Source organism: Hipposideros armiger, unplaced genomic scaffold, assembly GCF_001890085.2.
Source record: "Hipposideros armiger isolate ML-2016 unplaced genomic scaffold, ASM189008v1 scaffold_496, whole genome shotgun sequence".
NCBI classification, from domain to species: domain Eukaryota; kingdom Metazoa; phylum Chordata; class Mammalia; order Chiroptera; family Hipposideridae; genus Hipposideros; species Hipposideros armiger.
Window position 1 is genome coordinate 634,192 of NW_017731846.1, and position 18,954 is coordinate 653,145.

The following is an 18,954-nucleotide window of genomic DNA, read 5'->3' on the forward strand; positions in this document are numbered from 1 at the left end:
AAAAAAAAAAAAAAAAAAAAAAAAAAAAAAAAAAAAAAATTAAACCGAAAGATTTTTTTTGCCTGAAAGTTTGGGCCAAAAAGTGGGTGTGCATTATATACAGGAGCACAGTGTACACGGCAAAATGCCGTGTTCCTACTGAAGCTGAGGACACAGGCTGAGGAGTTCCAAGTTCTCCCTGCCCAAGTCTGAACCAATGGGCAGCAAAGCAGATAATGTATAGTTTATTTATTTGCCCTTATAAATAAAGAGGGCAGCTGCTCTTGCCCGCTCAGGTTCCTCGCTTCCCTGAGGTGGCATCTGTGAATGGTGGACATTAATGTGGACACCAAAGGGAGGTCTGAGGAGGGCAGTGGACTCATATGGGCAAGGGAGCTCCACCAGGCCTCACCTACATGCGTGTCATTCAGTATTTATGGAGACCAGAATTGCTCCGTGTTTGGAGCTGCGAAATTAAATATTAACCACGGAAATGGGTCTGATTACACTTCCCAACAGGGCTGTGACAGCTGGAGAGAGACAGAGGGCCCAGGCGCCACCCAGCCACACTTGTTATTGTGCCTATAGTCGGCAGATTCGGAAACAATGTGTCTTGGCTATTTTTGGTTACTGATTTGAGTACTACTCAAAAAAATATGCTTCATTCTTTAGAAACGCCAGAAGTGGATATTCTTTAACCATCATCCAAATGCCCACATATCCAAAATCAAACTGCCCAGCCAGGAGCTGGCAACGGTCACTGCTGCATTTCTTTCCCTGGCCTGCATTCCTCACTGGGGGTGACCCAGATCTCCTGGCAGTACCAGGTATGCCACCTGCATGAGAAAACGGGGGTGGGTGGGAGGGAAGCCAGCTCCTGTTCCTTCTCAGCAGGATGTGATTCCCCAGCCCCAGGAGGGGGGAGCCTACCCTGGAGGTCACGGCCAAGGCCAAAACCTGCCCCATGAGCAGAGGGCACTGGCAGACTGGAGGCAAAGGTGAGCGAGAGGAGGACAGAGAGGTGAGAAAGGAGGAGAACACCCTGGTGGGGACTGAGCAGAGATAGACTCCGAATCTCCAGGTACCCCATGCTCAGAGGCATGGGCCTCGGCAAACAGACCTGGGCTAAGACCAGCTCCACACAGCTCCCTTCTGTCCTGAGGGTCACTCACCCCGTCCACAGCGTAGGCCTGACAACAATGGTGCATGTCTTGCCTTTCTCTCAGGGTTGATCCCAGGCTCAAAGGCAATGATAACGTGCACAAAAGGCCCCTCATCAGATTCTCCATGCTGCACCACTTTAGGGCCACACACTGTCTTTCTTTGTTCTCAGTCCAGAACAGTGCTGAAGGGGATTGAACTCTACCACACAGGACATGGGTGAGAAAGAAAGGAAAGCTGACAGGGGCTCCAAGCAGGGGACTGGTCTCAGGCCAAAGGTCCCGGACATGGAAGGACCACATCCATCACCACCTTCTCCTCAACCTCTGGGGCTGGTGGAAGAGGCACACTGTTCTTGGGGAAGCTCCACCCCAAACAAAACATCTGGCTCACGTGGTGGGGTGGGAGGTAGCAGACGTCTTCTTGGGGATCTCCGGGAATCATAGCAAATGGGCGAGTCATCCTCCTCCAAGAAGGCTTGGGGGTGATGGTAGCCTCGGGGCCGCTCGAAGTCCAAGTTGCTGCCTAGGTATCGGTTGTAGTAGCTGTAGTTTTGCCTGGTGGTCAAAAAGACCAATAGAGAGAGAGTAAGGGGCACATAAGCTCCTATTAAAAAGCCCTGTCCCTTCGCTCAGCCAGACTCATGTCTACAGATCTCTCCCCACTTCCTTGGGCACAAGAGGACTATCTGAGAACAAGGCAGTCCTCAGCTTCATGGAAGATTCTAGATGGAAGGCAAGGACTGTTACAGGAAGGTTTAGGACATCAGGCCTATAACAAGTGATGTGCTAGTGGTTTCCTTCCTGCAGGGGCAGCCTCAGACCTGGGTCAGATGTACATTGCAGATTTCCTGCAAAGCTTGACTGTCACCCATTCACTTTCTCCTTGAGAACCCCTCTCCTGAGTGCCTGTCCTCGGCCACGTGCTAGTCTGGGCACCAAGGACATAAAGATGCATGAAGCACAGTGCCCGCCCTCAGGAGCTTAGCAAATACCACCTGCACAGAGACATCTAAAGCAGCTGAAAAACGTCAGCACTAGAAGAGAGGAGCTCAGAGTGGGTTCTGTGAGTTTTTGGTGGGCGGCCATTTCAAGTTCAGTTAGGGAATGAGAAGCAGAGCCCTGAAGCAGGCCCTTGAAGAGAGGGTAAATTAGGCCAGCAGAGATGGGAAAGGGTGTCCAAGTGGTAGACATGGTGTGTCCAATAGCACCAAAGAACAAAAGTCTGAGGGAAGGAACTGGTGGAGGGCAGGGTGAGGGAGGGTCTGGCTGTGGCTGGTTTGGAATACGAAGCTAACATTTAATAACTCAGATGCCAGAAGGGACCTCATGGCAGTACCACATCCACTTCAATGAGCCACCTGGTCATGGTGGCATGCAATTTAGAGAGAAGAGGGTGGTAGGTGGTCTTTGTTGCCATGCACTGCCTACTATGAGTCTTAAAGCAAAGTGCCCCCTTTTAACCTCAAATATTCCTTCTTTGGGACAGAAGCCTGAAGAGGCAGCTCTGCTGCAAGATGCCACTCTGGCCTCTTGTGCCCCATCTCCAGGAGAGGTCCCTTGATGGGAGTGGGCAATGTGCTGTTCATTAAGACCCCATCCAAGCTATGGGCTGCCTGAGCTGCTATGCAGACAGAGCCCCCAGCTCACAGCATTAATGAAATAAAAACAGCTCTCTCAGAAGACAAGGGATTGGTGGCAAGGGGGTTGCTAACCCTCCATGATGCAAGCCCATGGAGTCGTTCTCATTTCTGGAACCTTTACTAAAAGGCCTTACAGGCCCCCTGGTGGGAATGAGTCAACAGGCCTGAGAGAACAGCCTCCATCAACTCTGCCTCTCTCGGACCCTATTTTTTGTTCTCTGACTTTTCCTCTGGCTGGAGTCTGTGCTCCTGGTTTACTCTCCAGGGCAGGCCCAAGTGCAGCTACAGGTGGCCTGTGGCTTCATGAGCAGGCAGAGCACAAGGGACAGGAAATAGCCAGGCCTCCAAATGTCAGCTGGAGTCACAGAGTTCCTCACCTGCTCTCAGTTGGTGAGCTGTCATCCTCGTAGCACTCCTCACCACTGAAGTACTCCTGCTCCCCCAAGCAGTAGGGGTCCCTGAAGTAACCGTGTATCTCTGGGTCTTCTCGGCAAATTGTTGGGAACTGCTCATCTCCTGAGTCAGACCTGCAGTTGGAAGAGAGGACCTGAGCCTCTGGGCAGGCGGCAGACAATTTCTGCAGCCATGACTGCACATACGGCCAGCATCCCTGCCCAATGTGCTCCTGGCTTCTCCCAGGATGCACCTGCCTCAAGCAGGACTGGACTATTAAGGCCTCTGGCAACGGTGTGTGTGGGGGGACTCTGGGCTGCCAGGCCATCTACTCTTGAGGCCCACTCCTTCCTACCCAGGCCCCGTGTGACTTCAGAGCCTGGAACAAAGAAGTTCCCTTATCACCAACATCCCACAGCATCTGACCCAGGAAGGGTGGCAGGGGTTTTAGATAGTGTCCTAGGAGAGACTCTCATGGATGATGCCTGCCAAGTTTGCAAAGACTGACCCCTGCCCAGAACTGTTGTAATGTCTCCCTGAAACCCTGCTGTCCTGGCCTCGGTCCTCAGGAAAACCAGCCAGGCTCTGTGATGTCACCTCTCTCCAGAGAGAGGACTGGACTCCCACCAAGTTCTTCCTTCTCTCCTCACCCTCTTTCGGCTCACGATTTCACTTGATATAATTAAACCATCAGACCTATCCTCCCATCACCAACAAAATAACCATCCTGCCCACAGTTCAGCCTGGTTCAGCACATGTGTTGAGGACTGCACGGGAGGCAAAGAAGAAGGCCTGGCCCCTGGTCTTTAGGAGGCTGGGATCATGCTTTTACCGAGGCCCCAGAAAGAAGCAGGCATTGCCCAGCTGCACAGGCCTAGGCACCAGGAGTCCACAGCAGGCTCTCCCAGTGCTGTCCTGAAGCCTGCAGGGGCTCATCCATGGGCACCTGGCACATAATATCAGTCCTCAGTGATAACCGCCTATGCAGAAAGCCACTACCTCCAACTCCTAAGTCCCGAGCCCTGAACTGTAATATCATAGTTGGCTCAAAGGAACTTCTCATCACTCAGCATTCAGAGAGGCCAACTGGTGACACTTGTAACACACGGTATTTAACACATAAACACAGGCAATGAACACATACCTAATATAAGTTTCATAATAGCGGGTTCTATCCAGGCAAGGCATAATGTGGAGGGAGGGAGAAGATAAAAGTTAAATATTTCCAACAAAATGTTAAATGCATTTATCAAGCTACTTCCTAAAATATAGGATAGCAAAATATGGGTCACAGGCCAAACTCCAGCTGCTGCCTGGTTTTGTATGGCCCATGAGCTATGAATGGTTTTTGACATTTTTAAAGGATTAAAGAAAAAAAACAAAGGAAGAAAAACATTTCATCACCTGTGACCAGATGAAGTTCACATTTTAGTGTCTAAAAAACAAAGTTTTATCGGGACACAGCAGTAACCATGCATTTATATATTGTCTGTGGCTGCTTTCTCACAATGGCAGCAGAGTTGAGTAGCTACAATAAATTGTATGGTGCTCAAAGGCGAAAATATCTACCATCTAGTCCTTTACAGAAAAGGTTTTCCAACTCCTGTCCCAAAGTACGTTAGCACAATTGGGAAGGGTAGAGTTTGCAGCTGCTGCCACTGTAGGGGCATCTCACACAGCAGGATACAGGACAGCAGGTGGCCCTTTATCCTTTGGGTCAACACGTGGCTAGAGGGCCTGAAGAGGCCATGACCTCGTGGCACTCACGGGTTCACCTGCAAACACCTACTGGGAATCTCCTGCATGTGCCAGAGCATGGGGGGCAGACAAAACATTACCAAGTGCAAACACATTTTCAAGGTTACCTTTTAATACTGGACCTTCTTTGAGGTTCACGGTCATGCTTGTGGGAGGAATGATGCCCATTTTCAGACACATGCTCAAGGTTCCCAAGGCTGGGCTGCTTTCCAGGGGCAGCTTTGGACATATTGGCATTATTGAGATTGGCATTTGTTGAGCTGGGAACTTGCTTTCCTATGGAATTATGGTTATGATGGTTATGACACACCGAATTTCCTGCTGGAGGAAACAGCGGTTTCTCAGTATCACTTGCAGGTGGAATTGAAGGCCTTTGGACATGCAGGGGACGGTGGGTGGTATTGGTCTGCTGAAGGGAATCTCTCCTATCACTATTAACATGATTGACATGGTTTCCAAGCAGGGCACCATTTCTCTGCAAAATAATGGGAGACAACACCAGGTAATTTAACAAATATTTGATGCAGGCTAGCTATGTTAGGTAACTTTTTTCTACATGAAAAACAAATCTAGGTAAGCTCCGTAGGATCCCTTGAAAACAATCTGAGGGTCTCAATGATGAGGGTGAATGTGTCTGTGTGGCAGCTGGTGCCCCTGAAATGAAGAAGGTTACCACCGATTCCTGAGCCGGGGAGTAAGCTTTTGGTTGTCACTCCAGAGTGCTCTTCCAGTTGTTCCAAGTTGAGGTGACTGACACCCAGCTGGGCTGGTTGGCAGCCCCAGGAGTTGAGGTGGGGTGGTAGCATGCTCTCAGGCTGGAGGGCTAGGAGGCTGAGGGCCATCTGGCAGATCAAAGAGCTCAGGGAAGAAGGGGGTGGTGTGGGGAGGCAGCTGCCAGAAGCACCCAGGATGCTCATCCAGGCCGGCCAGTGACTATGGCCAAGCTCCTTGGAGAGGAGCAAGCTTGGGGAGAGTAGGCCTGGCCCTAGAAGAGGTGTTGGTGAATGGGGAGGGTCTGTTGTGGGGATAGCATGGTCTGCAAGCCCCTCTTGGTTCTGGGGCTGGTTTGCATTCTCCAAGCTCTTTTGTGGATCATTAACTGCCCAAACTGGAGTCCTGCCCCACTATTTCCAAGTGGCAAGTGTGCAGCTGTACGTGGGATAATTACTTTGAATACATCATCTTCTTCTTCTCCTTTTGTTTCCTCGGGCTCGTCATCTTGCAAATCACATGATATAGCACGCCGGATTTCTGGCCCGATGTCATGCAGTGTCCTTAATCCCGCCTAGATCAATGAAAATGGCAAAACAGATTAGACAACACGGGGGCCCTGGGCCTGGTCTGGGTCCTGGCTTCGCTCCTGCCTGATTCAGCTGTGGGAGAAGAGGGTTTCTCCAAAGGACAGCTTGTGAAACTGATTGCTTGTTTGAATATAACTGAACAAGTCCCTGCAGCCTTGGGGTTGTGGAGTATGGTCAGGGGTTCAAGAGGATCCTAGACTGGGATGCTAAGCCCTTCAACCCAGAAAGCTCCTTTTCAAATACCCCACTTGCAGGGAACAGTGCCTGGTTACTCGTACTAGGTCTGCCATGGCCAACAGCCCATGCCCACATCTAAACGATAATCTAAAGGAACGATGTTCTGCAGAGCCCCATCTCCCAGGGCCCCACGCAGAGCTGGGAGTATAATGCAGCCTAGCTCTTCTACAGGGAGGGTGGCAAGAACTCTCTAGCTGTGTCCAGGATAAGGAAGCCTAGGTGCAAGTGCCAGAGGGCAAGCAGACCAAGGAGCCATCAGGGCGTCTGATTCTGCTAAAGCCATGGGAACGAGGGAACAACACAACACACTGCAACCACCAGCACACTCAGGACCATGAAAGAATGGATTGACATGCACACAGACCTGGGCTGCTGTGCAGTGCCAGCCTCCGTGGCCATCCGTGGTACCTTGTCCTGCAGCCTGTGCTCAGGCTGAGAACTCGCCAAAAGTAGGGTCATCCTCTTGAAGACCACAACACATTAAAGGGGGCTCACCAGCCTCTGGAGGCAGTGCAAGACCCACCAGCTGAGCCCCCACGGCCCTCAAAGACATTTGGCACTTCCCCGAGGCCCTAACAGCTGGCCTTCCTTACCCAGGGTCTCAGGTTCCATTGGGACAGGGCCTGGGAGAGGCCTTTCTATTGTTCCCAGCTACTTTAGATAAACATTTGAGACGCTTATGGATGCTATGTGGGGAAGGGGTAGTCACTGGCTCTGAGAAAATTATGCTGTTTTGACCATCAATTTGAAGAAAAATAGCATGCTGACTCAGACTAATTGAGACAGTACAGCTACTTTATCCTTTTCTACACAAAAACATCTGAAAGAGGCATTTCCTCCCTGCCCCAGGTCTAAGCCACCCATCTATATCTGGGCGGCACCTCCTCATTTGCTGCTATCGTTGTTTCCCCGAAAATAAGACCTAGCTGGAGAAGAAGCCCTAGCATGATTCCTCCAGGATATGGAGGGCACGCATCCTTCACATGAGGGTTTTATGACCTGTTTCAGGGAGGAGGGTGCCTTTTCCACAAACTCTTTCAGCTTAAAATATTCAGTATGCCAAGGTGTCATATTTGGCACCTAAAATGCAAGGGCTTATTTTCCAACTAGGTCTTATTTTCGGGGAAACAGGGTATCTGTCTGCAAATGAAGCAGCCACTAAAGACTTGGAGAACACCTGGGACCTGGTCTTGGAGGTCTCTATCTGCAGCTAACACTCCAGTGCAGAACAGTCTGCAAGGGAGAACTGGGCAAGTGTGGGCTGTCAGGGGAGGGGACCACTTCTCTGTTCTTCCTCCACAACCCCAAAAGTGGGTGGACATAGGAGACGGACAAAACATGATGACCATGCTTGAGACATGCCCAGCAGTGGTGAGCGGGGAGGGGAGAGGATGGTGGCCACAGTCTGGCCAGATCCAGCAGGGCTGGGCCTACTGGTGTGGAAATGCTCAGGCTGGTCTGAAGATGTGGTGGTGGTAACGTTAACTTAGAATGTAAAGTTGTATGGGAACTTCCCAATAGGCTCACTTGAAAATAGCCTCCTCCATAACAGCACCCAGCCTATGTGAGACAAGCCTGTGGAAGACGGCACAGCAACCTGGGACTGCTTTGAACCAGTCTTTGAAGAGAGGATCAGCAGGTCTTTCCATTTCGTGAATTGTGGGGGCGAGAGCCACCCAGAATCAAAGCGTTAAGGTTCCTAGCTAGGAATGCTGTAGTCTTGTAGGGGAAGGATACACATGTCCCAGGGTCAAACCCAGGACAGTTCGTGGTGTGTCAGTGAGGCTGCCTCTCTCTTTCCTGTCCCTCTGATCACAGGCACAAGATGCTCATGTACACACACACATTCATGTACACACATATTCATGTATACACATGCATACATGTACCCACACATGCATGTACACACATGTGCGCACGCACGCGCGCGCGCACACACACACACACACACTTTCCCTCTCTCAGGATCCCCGAGTCCAGCACATCTGAGCCCAGGGAATCATCTGGCTCAGAGGTGAACCCACTTGCCATTCTCATGGAAACATTAAGAAGACACATCTAATGTCAAGTGGGTGAAAGCTCTTAGACAGCAGAGCTACAGGTGTGTGTGATAAGGTTGAGCCCAGTGGTATGAAATAGCCTGAAGTTCATTCATTCAGCATTTTCTAGGGCATGATTATCAAGGGAAGATAAGCTAAGCCAGTGTCCAAGGCTGATTTTGTACCACTGGGAAGAAAGAACTGTTGCATATTGAGGCTCCCAAATAAGAGGAGACCAGGTTTGAGACACCTGCTGCTGTCCCCATAAACATAGGTGACAATGCACTAAGTGAACACCCCCAGGTAAATGATGTACATGAATCCACCCATGTTATAAGGCAGCATGGGCCAGAAACACTGGGTTTAAATAACAACAGATAATCCTGTTCACTGTCATTCAACTGATTGGACTAGGTCTGATTAAAAGAAATAGAAAACTATTTATTTGGATAATTTTTAACATCATCCTCTGTTGACGGGTTGACATTTCACTGAAATACACACATAACATAATTGCATAAAAACAGAAACTGTCTCCAGCACGTTGTCAATGATACACAAGAATAGGAGAGTGCAGTGAACAGACACAGGACAGAGAGTTTGTTTGCGACATAAATCATGGAGAAAATTGAGAGTTGGCCAAAGAGGCCATTTCCAAAGACAAATAATGACAACATATTTATTAAAGAGACATCAAAGGAGGAAAGAAAGCATCATTCTTCCCAGACAGGAAAGCAGAGGCTTAGGAATCATTATTATATTTTGCTTGCTCCACACAGGAAGAAACACACCTTCTTAGGCTCAGGGACTGACTTGACTCTTTCATGTGGGATCTGGGGAAGAATGGGTTTGTGTGGGTGGGGGTACGGGGGGACCACAAGGTGTAGGAGTGTCTGCCAGAGGTGGGAATAAGGGAAACAGATATTCCCAAACTTGAATTGAAATGAAGCTTAAGCACAGCACCCTGAATTTATTACATATCACAAAACATGATAATGAAAAATTTCTAGCACACATATCAAGCTAAAAGGTAGCTGAGGCTGCTCCAAAAATTCCATAGGCACAAGTTCCAATCCCAAAAAATTCAGAAAACTATCTTAAATCCTTGAAAAAATTATTTTTCACAGCCCTAAAAAAAAAAGAACATTTTTTTCCTGAAATAAACACTTTACAATCAATAAAATTATCTGTTCTTTCGCTATTTCATATCTGTGTCTACCTCTATCAGCAAAATACTACTTTAATTTGAAATGTGGTCATAGCACTTAAACCAACACAATTGAAGCCATATAAAGCCATTCCATTAACATCACAATAGAATTATGTTTTTGAATAAACACAGAATTGCTATAAAATATAAACATTATTGATTTAAGATGTCCAATCATATAAAATATTAAACAGAATCAAGCCTAGTTTCTGGTTGATTTTTAAATGCTAGACATTATCATAAATATTTTTTAAAAAAAAGAAATGGCGCTTTGCCTGTAGACTGCTGCTTTAAATTTTAGACACCGTTTAATTGGGATTTTATAGATATTTACTCTATTGAGTGATTAAGTCACACACACACACAAAAAAACCCCAAACTATAAAATCTCTCTAAATATTTCTGAAGCAATAGCATAAAATTATATTTTAATATCAAATATGAACATCCAGTTACCTTCCTTTCTCTTCCCCTTTTTTAGGGTGAAGTTTTTCCTACCTGGGTGCATTTGCAATGATTTCACTGCCTGTCTCCCTAAGCTAGCCGCATCCAACACACCAGTCAGCTGCCAGCTCTCAGAACCACAGCAAGCACGTACAAACCCCTCCTGAACCTACACTGTAACAGTGGAGATAACAGATGAGAATCTCCAGTCGGGACTGGGCCAGGTCCTTCATCTTCAGAAGTGAGTGCCAGGCTTTCAGACTCCAGCCAAACAGCCCTCGCCTGGCAGAGGCTGTTTTCCATCACAGGCAGGTTTCACTCAGCCAGGGCTGGCTGGATTCAGCCTCTACCCAATTGGCTGGATTTTAGGCTTAGCTCCCTTAGAAGAAAGAACTGGAGATGAAATTCTAATAGAAGAAACCTGCTCATCTACAAGAGGTCCCCCACCTCCTCCGCGTACATACATGCACACACATCACACACAGGCACACCCCTTCTTTTGTCATTGTTTTCCTCTAGGGAAAATGTGATGGTGTGGCCTTTGTGTCCATTACAAACAGTCCTTGAGTTAAATATAAAGGGTTAGAATCATGAGCACAACACTCCATGAGTCATCCGTGGTGATTTCAACCCTCACTGAAAAGTCAGCTGTAACGTTACCCAGTAAGTTACGCTCGGGGTTGCCATCAGCTGCACATATCATGTTTATTACCATTACTTTGAAAAATTAAGGAAATATTCTAGGAAATTACCTAAACTTTTGATCTATGACATTTCACTGCAAATGATCTGACAGAGCTATCAGTTTTAGGTCCACCTTGATTCTTGGTTGTCATTTTAACATCAGAATCTGAGAAATTCTTGCCAGTTTCCTGATAACAGAGAATTATTTAAAATTTAGGCTCTGCAGATGCCGCAAATTGTGACTATTATTGTGATCCATTTTTGTACCTGTCAATGTGATTTCACATACTTTATCCTACTACATCCAGGCCAAGATATTCCCATTTGGTTAAGTGGCCTGCCCAGACTAGTGAAGGCTCCAGGAGGACTCCTGACCCCAGGCCTGTGGTTCCCATGACACTATGCTGGCCCTACCTCAACCACACCAAGACAAAGTCATTGGGTCTACAGGAAAGAGTGTTGGGATCAAGTCTCAATCATATGCTCACTCATGACCATGACCCTACATGACCGTGGGTACCACTCAATGAAGGTTAACCTTCTCTCAATTAACGTAGCAGAGCTCTTGTATCACTAAGTCAACGTGGAAATGACAAATGATCATAAGGTGTCACAAAAACTGATCCTCTGCTCAGCACACATCCTTGTCTCAGTTATGCCACTTTGAGGAGCTGAGATCTTTAAAAATGCTGTCTATCCTGCACTAATTCAGACCATCATTTCTCTACATCAGCACAGGCAGTGAGACGTGGCCACACGGGGTACAACCCTCAGTCTGAACTTAGCTGGACGCTGGGGGCAGCTCCATGTCTAGGTGAATAGGTTGGGGGGTGGGCTAGGAGGAAGAGAAAGGTTCAAGTTAGGGACAGTGCTATACACAAGAGGCTCCTTAACCAGAAATCATAAAAAGGCTCCATCACCCTTTTCCTTTAGGGGGGATTTGGGATCATTCCCTTAGAGCAGCAGCTCTCAAAGTGTGGTCCAGGTACCCTGGAGCTCCCTGAGACACTTTCAGGGATCCATGATGCCCTGCAATCTGCATGATAATATTAGGATGTTCTTTGCCTTGTGTGCTCTCATTCTCTTATGAGAGCACAGTGGGGTTTCTCAAAGGCTACATGACATGTGATGATGTCATCACTCTGGCATTTTTGTGCTTGCATATTCTATTTTAAAAATGTCTCAGTTTTAATTTCTAATGCAGTAAATATTGATACAAAGGGTCCTCATTAATTTTTAAGAGCACAAAAGGGTCCTGAGACCAAAGAGTTTGAGAACTGCTGATAACCTGTCCTCAAACTGGAAATACCATCTTTTCCTCAAGCAACAGGCTCTTCACCCACTTTAGAATTCCTGCTATTCCACTGACCTTTCTCCACTTTGGGAAGAAATGTCCTTCCCAAGGTTTCTCTGAACTAGCCTTTGGCACTTATTAACCAGTTGCCCCCACTGTGCCTTGGAATGACATGCTCTCCCATTAACCAAACAGCCATCTCTTTCAGGTCTACTGTGTGCCAAGAAGAACAAACTCTGCTTGGTAGATGCAGGCATCTACCCAACCTTGGAACCATTAGTAAGTGTTAGCAAGCTCCTTCCCATAGATAATTGAATCGTGACACATTTGGGCTAACACGGGGTTCTAGGTGGGTATTATTCAATAACAACTACAATAATTAAGACCTTTTGTTATTACATGATATAACTTTTCTTAACTCCTTTTCAGTAATTTATCTTTTCAAAGGATTTTGAAAATAATTACTATTCTCAGAGGGGAAAGGTTTCCTGCTTTTCAGAAAGAGTATAGAATCCAGTACCCAATAATCCTGTGGATTTAATTTTGAATTGGGTCACACCATAGTGTAAGCTATTTAAGAAGAGCCTGATCTTTCATCTGCTTTCCCAGGATGGACACTGGCCTGTGTTGTGTCTTCTCTTCAGGAGCGTTAGAGTTTAGCACCATGGTTTGTGGTGTTGGGTACCAAGTTTGCGGAGTGAGTCCGTGAAGGTTCTAGAATAATAAACTTGGGTCGCCTCCTACAACTTTCCTACATTTGAAGCTACACCCTTCCGCCAGGGTTTCAGGAGAAAGGACAGAGGTGTCTGCATTTTGACTGTAAACCAGGTTTCAGGGAAGCCTTGTTTCCCTTTTGAGTTGAAGCCAGAGGCAGCCTCCACGATTTCTGGCTCTTTCATGGACTGGCCTGGCCTATACACCACAGCCAGTGCCGCTACTCAGCAAACACAGCCAGGCCCACAGGGGGCAAGATATTCCTGTTTCATTTAAACTATTCCTTAAGTACCAGCTAGAAAGTAAGCCTTTTCCAGTTTTTATGTATTTGGAAGGACTGTGGAGAAAGGCATGTGGAAACACCAGCTAAGTGCATTGCTTGGGGCTATTCTGCTGAGGCTTTGGCATATGGAGCCTTAGATGTAGAAGACAGCTGTTCACACTGGCCATCTGAGACAGGGTCAACTCAGACTGTGGGGTGAGGGCATACTGTCCTTCAGCGTTTAATAAACTGACATCAGGGTGGGTCAGAGACCAACAGGGATAATTTGTCTGGTGGTGGACTAGCTCTTTTGTGCCCACAGGGTGAACCAGCTTCCTTTTCAGGGATGATATACCACATTCTTAATAACTGGTACATCACAGGCATGACTCAATCAGAACAGACGTGGGCCTTCAGACAAGAGCAGGGTCCCAGAGGAACCCACTCTACTAGGCATTAGCCCTTTAGTTGCTGGATGATGGAAAGGTCTGGAGAGGAGCTGGGGTGCTGGAAGGGTAGGGAGACTCAAGGTGCTGGGGGCCACATCTATTAACTAGCAGGTATAGACTCAACATCTTCACAAGGGGTCCAGCCATACTGGAGTTTGCTGGCCACCTTTCAACCCCATCCCTGCATCGCTGCCCACGGTACTGTGTGAAACGGTCAAACCTGGTGTCAGGCCTCAAGAACTCTGCTGTGAGAATACATAAAGCCTACTGCGAGCTTCCAGGCTTACCAGTCTGTACATGTGGAAGCAGAATTGGGGGCTGGGCCCCTTTCCATAGTGAGGCCTGGGAGTCCACTGAAGTCCAGGCAAGTCAGACCCCTTAGTATCATAAGCCACTGGGGCCAAGGGCAAAGGTCACAACACAAAAGACATCGCTGGAAGAGACCTCAAGGCTGGGAGGGACCCAGTCAGTCACACATACGCTCGGCCTGTGGGGCTTCCACTAGTACTGCTCTTCCCACTGGTGACAATGCTCACCAACTCTGCCTAGTCTTGGATGAGTGCAGCCAGGAGAAAGGCTTCCCCACATTTGGCTGGCTCTCTCCACCTTATTCTCCATGCTCCCACACGCACGCATCCACCAGTCTGCAGAGACCAGGGCAGGTAAAAGGGGCTGATGAGCTTTCTTTTCTCTATTCACTTCAGAAATGTCAAGTTTTTGCACTAAGGTTACTTTTGAATATTGACTTTAAAACTCAGATTGGCTCCTTCGGGCATCTCGGGCTCAGCATCAGATATACAGACTCCTCAACCAGTGCTTGCAATTGGCTGAGAATTTCAGGAGGGAGGCTCTCACGATGCAACTTCTTGGGCAAAAATCGCTTGTTCATAAGATGTGAAAACCCAACCTGTTAAGAGTTACCTCTGTTTACAGCTTTACACATTTCCGTGCTATCTTAAAAAGGGGAGAATTCTCTTTCTCAATGAATCACTACAGTACAGAACAAAAAAGAGGTCAAAGAAAAACAGGAATTTCTTAAAGGTCTGGTAGTAAACAGGCATATGGTATTATTATTGTTGTAGTCTTAATAATAAGCAATTATACGTTCAAAGTGCTTTACAATCACTTAGCGATTCCTCACAACAGCCCTGTGAGGTAGGTCGACATTATTATCCCCATTTTACAGATGGGGAAACTGAGGCACAGAGAGGTTAAGTGTCTTGCCCAAGGTCACGCAGCAACTAAACGCTGGAACTGGGACTAGAACCCAGGTTCCTGACTCCCAGTGTCCTTGAAACTAGACCACACTGCTTCCAAAGAGGCATCCCCGGACTGGCTTTGAGCACGGATTAAAGACGGACAATGTTGGATGAGGTTTGGGTGTGGTGGTGCTTCCCGTGGACACGTTAAGATGAAACCTGAGGTGCTGCCTGGGTTGGTTTTGGCATGCGGGTGTATGTGTTAGTTTGAATGGGTGTGTCTAAGCTTCCTGTCCTGCCCGCTTCTCACTGCATTCTGAACTGGGTCCCTGCAGAGAGTGGAGCTGGATGGTCAGGAGGTCAGGACGGACTGGCATATAAAAGGAACTCTGTCAGCTCAGCGCCAAGGGGCCTGCCAGTCTTTGGGAGTTCAGGCAAACTAGGGATGCAGGACTTTGGAACGGAGTCAGCTGCCCACCTTAGGCAGGTCTGCTTAATCTTTTTATTATTTTAATTTTTTTACTGGCCATCATCAGGAAGTTGTGTTCATTTTATTTCTCTGTGGGGCAGCTGCCCGCCTCCTTTGCTCTCTCACCTTTCCCTTTCTCTGAGTCTCTGCTGGGAAGGGAAACCGGTTAAGCCTTGCATGTTCCCTTTCATGAAAAAGAGCCACCGAGAGCAGCGTCCGCGACAGGAGGCCATGGCTCTGCAGATGAGCCACGGCCCCGCTTCCACCTGCTGGAGAAGTGCTTTGCTTGGAAGGGGTCTCCCCGGGGCCTTGGGTTTGCTTTTTCCTGCATTTCTCCCGAAATGCTGTTTCAGTAGAAATAAGCCCACTTGAGACTTTTCCCTCTCAAGGCCTTAGCCACAAACGCCTTCCGACTAACGAGCTTGGTGCTGTAGCTCAGGCAGAAAATTCTAAAGCATCCGTTCAAGCATCTGAAACAAATGAATCAGCCAGTGAAATCTCATCTGTTAGCATTTGTTCTCCTCTTAGATTAAAAAAGAACGTGGCTTTGGATGAAGGCATGCTTAAAAAAAACAACAACAAAATCTTGCTACTTTTTCTAGACTACGGTGACTAGATAACAGGTGTCTGATACGCCACAGATTAAATGTCTGTGGTATATCCCATTTTCCTCTGTCTTCAGGCACACAGCCTCCCTCAGAAAGCCACATCAAGGCGCATCAGGGCCTAAGCATCATTTGCTTCTTTTATACCACCCACCTTTCCACTGGACCACCTACGTCACCATCTGTTGGTTAGGGCACAGACTTTAACATTATAAAACCTAACAGCCTAATCCTTTACACGCTGGAAATAACATTTAAGGTCTCCTTCTTAAACCCAACTTTCAAACAGGTTAAAAGAAACAAACAAACAAAAAAAAGAAAACTATCCTTCTAGAGTCTTCCTGTCATTAAGATGGGCAAGCTCCCATCTGGGATGGGTAAGGGACGGAGTCTCCTTGGATTCCACCAGCATGTCTTTTGCATAAAGGAAATTCTTGAATGTTGAAAGAAAAAGAAATGAACAAAACTTTTCGCACTTCAGGATCTTTTTTTCCTTCTCCGCAAGACACTGGACAAATTAGTGTCTGTCTCTTGCACAGCAGTCCTCACGTGGAAGGTCTGGAGGGACATGGCTAGTGGCTGGGAAGGGGACAGTGTTTTTTCATGGCTGCAGAGCTGTGTTCCTTTATTTATTTGCTCCTCGTGGAAACTTGCAGGTCACTCGGATGCAGCAACAATGGATGAAGAGCAAAGGCTGAGTCAAACTAAAGTGAATATGGCATGTAGGGGATGAGTGAAGGGAAAAAAAAAGGCTGGACGCAGCATCTCTCTGATTCCCTCTGTAGAGGTGCAGGAGAGAAGGCTGGCTTTAATGATGATGATGGATGGACAGATGGAAACTGCACACTCATTCAGACCACAGAGGCCAGAGGACACTGGGTGCCAAGCTCCTACCCACTCGTGGATCCAGGAGCTCCTCAAGCCATCCCCCTTCATATAGAAGGGGACATTGCAGTTGGTCTGAACACAGGGAGACCAGATGGAGCCCACAGGGTTGAAAACCATAGTGTATCTGTGCACCCTGGAAAACGGGGCAGAGAATGTGGACCAGTTCTGATCCTGTTCAGACAGACTGCACTCTACGCAGCACAAGCACGCATATGCCTATGTCTTGACTTCTGCGCTCACACCGTGATGCCCACACTCCACTTTCCATTAGCAATCGGCCAGCCGTGTGGCACCTTTGACACGAGGAGAAACAACTTGCCCCCACTTGTCAACAGGCCATGCCCACTTTCAGGGGCTTCCTTGAGGGTTTGGATACTTGTCCTGGTGGCACTGTTGGTGCAATTCTCCTATTTGCCATTTGACCCCGTTTCCCTAACTGCTACATCATCACGTAATATTTCATCATGCCAAAAGGAAGAGCCTCCTCATGCTAATTAAAAGTAGAGTGACAAATCACTTGTAAAGCCATTTTTGGAGCCGAGGAAGCCAAAAATGTAATTAGAATTATCCTTCAAGGAGACAAAATTTTTCTATTTTTAATGTTTGCTTCAGAATCAAATGCATTTTCAGAATTTATCTGTCAAGATTATGAATGCAACTTAATTTTCTAGGTTATGTACTCAACATACATTATAGTCATAGCCTCAACTCCCAATGGAACCGTGTGAAAATGTATTGATATTACTGCCTAACTGGAAATACTTGAATTTCACCAAGGAAATGAAACCCTTTCTATAAACAATGAAATAGAAAATGTTCAGGGGGGAAAACACCCTCAGCATTTATTGTAACACAATGTGATAGTCTTTTAACCCAATGACTTAAAAAATGTAGCTTTAGCATCATTTGAACCTCCAACTTGAAGACTTGGTGAAGCCCATTCATGAAATATAATTAATTACTTAGCCATGTGTTGTTTTTCAGGTTTTAAAACATCAAAAGGCTATATCCAGCCACCAGAGCAATCACTGGAGGCACCTAATTGGGAAGTCTTGGGGATTCAGAAAAGGTGTAACTCTGTATCCAAGTGGTCATCACATGTACCTTCCACAGAGAACAGAAGGGTCTCATAACACAGAGCTAACTTGATTACTGTAAATTATGACATAGTCACGCATGAAAGAGTATGTTTCCCCCTCCAGAAAAGTCATTAAGTTCCACCGACCCCACCTACTAGCATCCGAGAACAGAAAGCACTTCCCTACAAGCAGAGGGCACCACGGTGCTCTGAGACCCTGCCAGCCTATCCGCCAGGCCCAAGGCGACTTTCAGGAAGAGCCATCAGAAACACGACCATCACTCCTTCTCCTTGCACCCAACCTGGCCACCCTGCCCTCAGGAATGCATGGAACAGAGTCCTGTTCACATTTACAAACTCTTTTCAGCTTGCTTTGTCTCTCTAAGGCTACTTGTGAACTGTGAACAGAGGTGTCATGTTTGCAAACTGGGTTGGCCGGAGGTGAAAGAACTTTACTCACAAACTCCACAACCTGAGACAGCAATGAGCTATTTGACTGAGCCTGATTCACTGAGCTACCTTTAGGACCTGTGACCAGAGGAAGAAAGATCAGACTTGTCCTCAGCTGGATTCAGCATCCATCCTGCCCCCAACCCTGCCGCTGTCTGGGTAGAGCAGAGGTTTCATCATGAACCAGCAGGTCACTGTCACACAAGGTCATCTCCTAACCAAAGATATGCGTATGCACCCCACATTCCTTCATTCACTCATTCATTGTCATTCGTGTCACATTCTCTCTTTGAGCGAGATCACAGACAAGGCTTCACTTTGGCAGTGACCATCACTTTGAACATAAAACAATACGGGGCATTTCTGTCCAGAAAAAAAGTGAAGGATTATTCCACATGGGCCCTTACCAATACCTACAAGGCCTAATTTAAGACATGTGGTGATAACAGGGACATAAAATTTTAGAGTAAACCAATTAAAGAGGAAAAAATTCTTTATCCTATTCACAATGGACTTCAAGCACGCTGGGTAGCAGAGGTGACAAGGCTTTTGATTAATTTGGACAGTCGTTTCTGGCAGCTTGCCAACCTCTGTAGTTCCCTTTTTCCAGTTCTTAGCATCTTTTTCTAGTTCCCCCTTCACTCTGCTTTCTCCATCACCAGCACTAACAAACTCCCCTTCCTGGCCCCTCTGTGCAG

General features: G+C 47.2%; 1 protein-coding gene across 13 annotated transcripts in view; it reads right to left on the reverse strand.

Moving 5' to 3' along the window:
• Positions 1-18,954, reverse strand: part of CACNA1D (calcium voltage-gated channel subunit alpha1 D) — a 343,694-nt gene that overhangs the window by 9,397 nt on the left and 315,343 nt on the right. For 11 of the 13 annotated variants that reach the window (XM_019667401.1, XM_019667403.1, XM_019667402.1 and 8 more), the window contains 5 exons: positions 6,102-6,218; positions 5,041-5,408; positions 4,320-4,346; positions 3,160-3,309; positions 1,534-1,697 (listed from right to left, as the gene is read on the reverse strand). In XM_019667401.1, the coding sequence (XP_019522946.1) occupies positions 1,534-1,697; positions 3,160-3,309; positions 4,320-4,346; positions 5,041-5,408; positions 6,102-6,218 (826 nt within the window). The remainder of the gene's footprint in view (positions 1-1,533; positions 1,698-3,159; positions 3,310-4,319; positions 4,347-5,040; positions 5,409-6,101; positions 6,219-18,954) is intronic. The other 2 variants (XM_019667397.1, XM_019667405.1) reach the window with 1 other exon arrangement.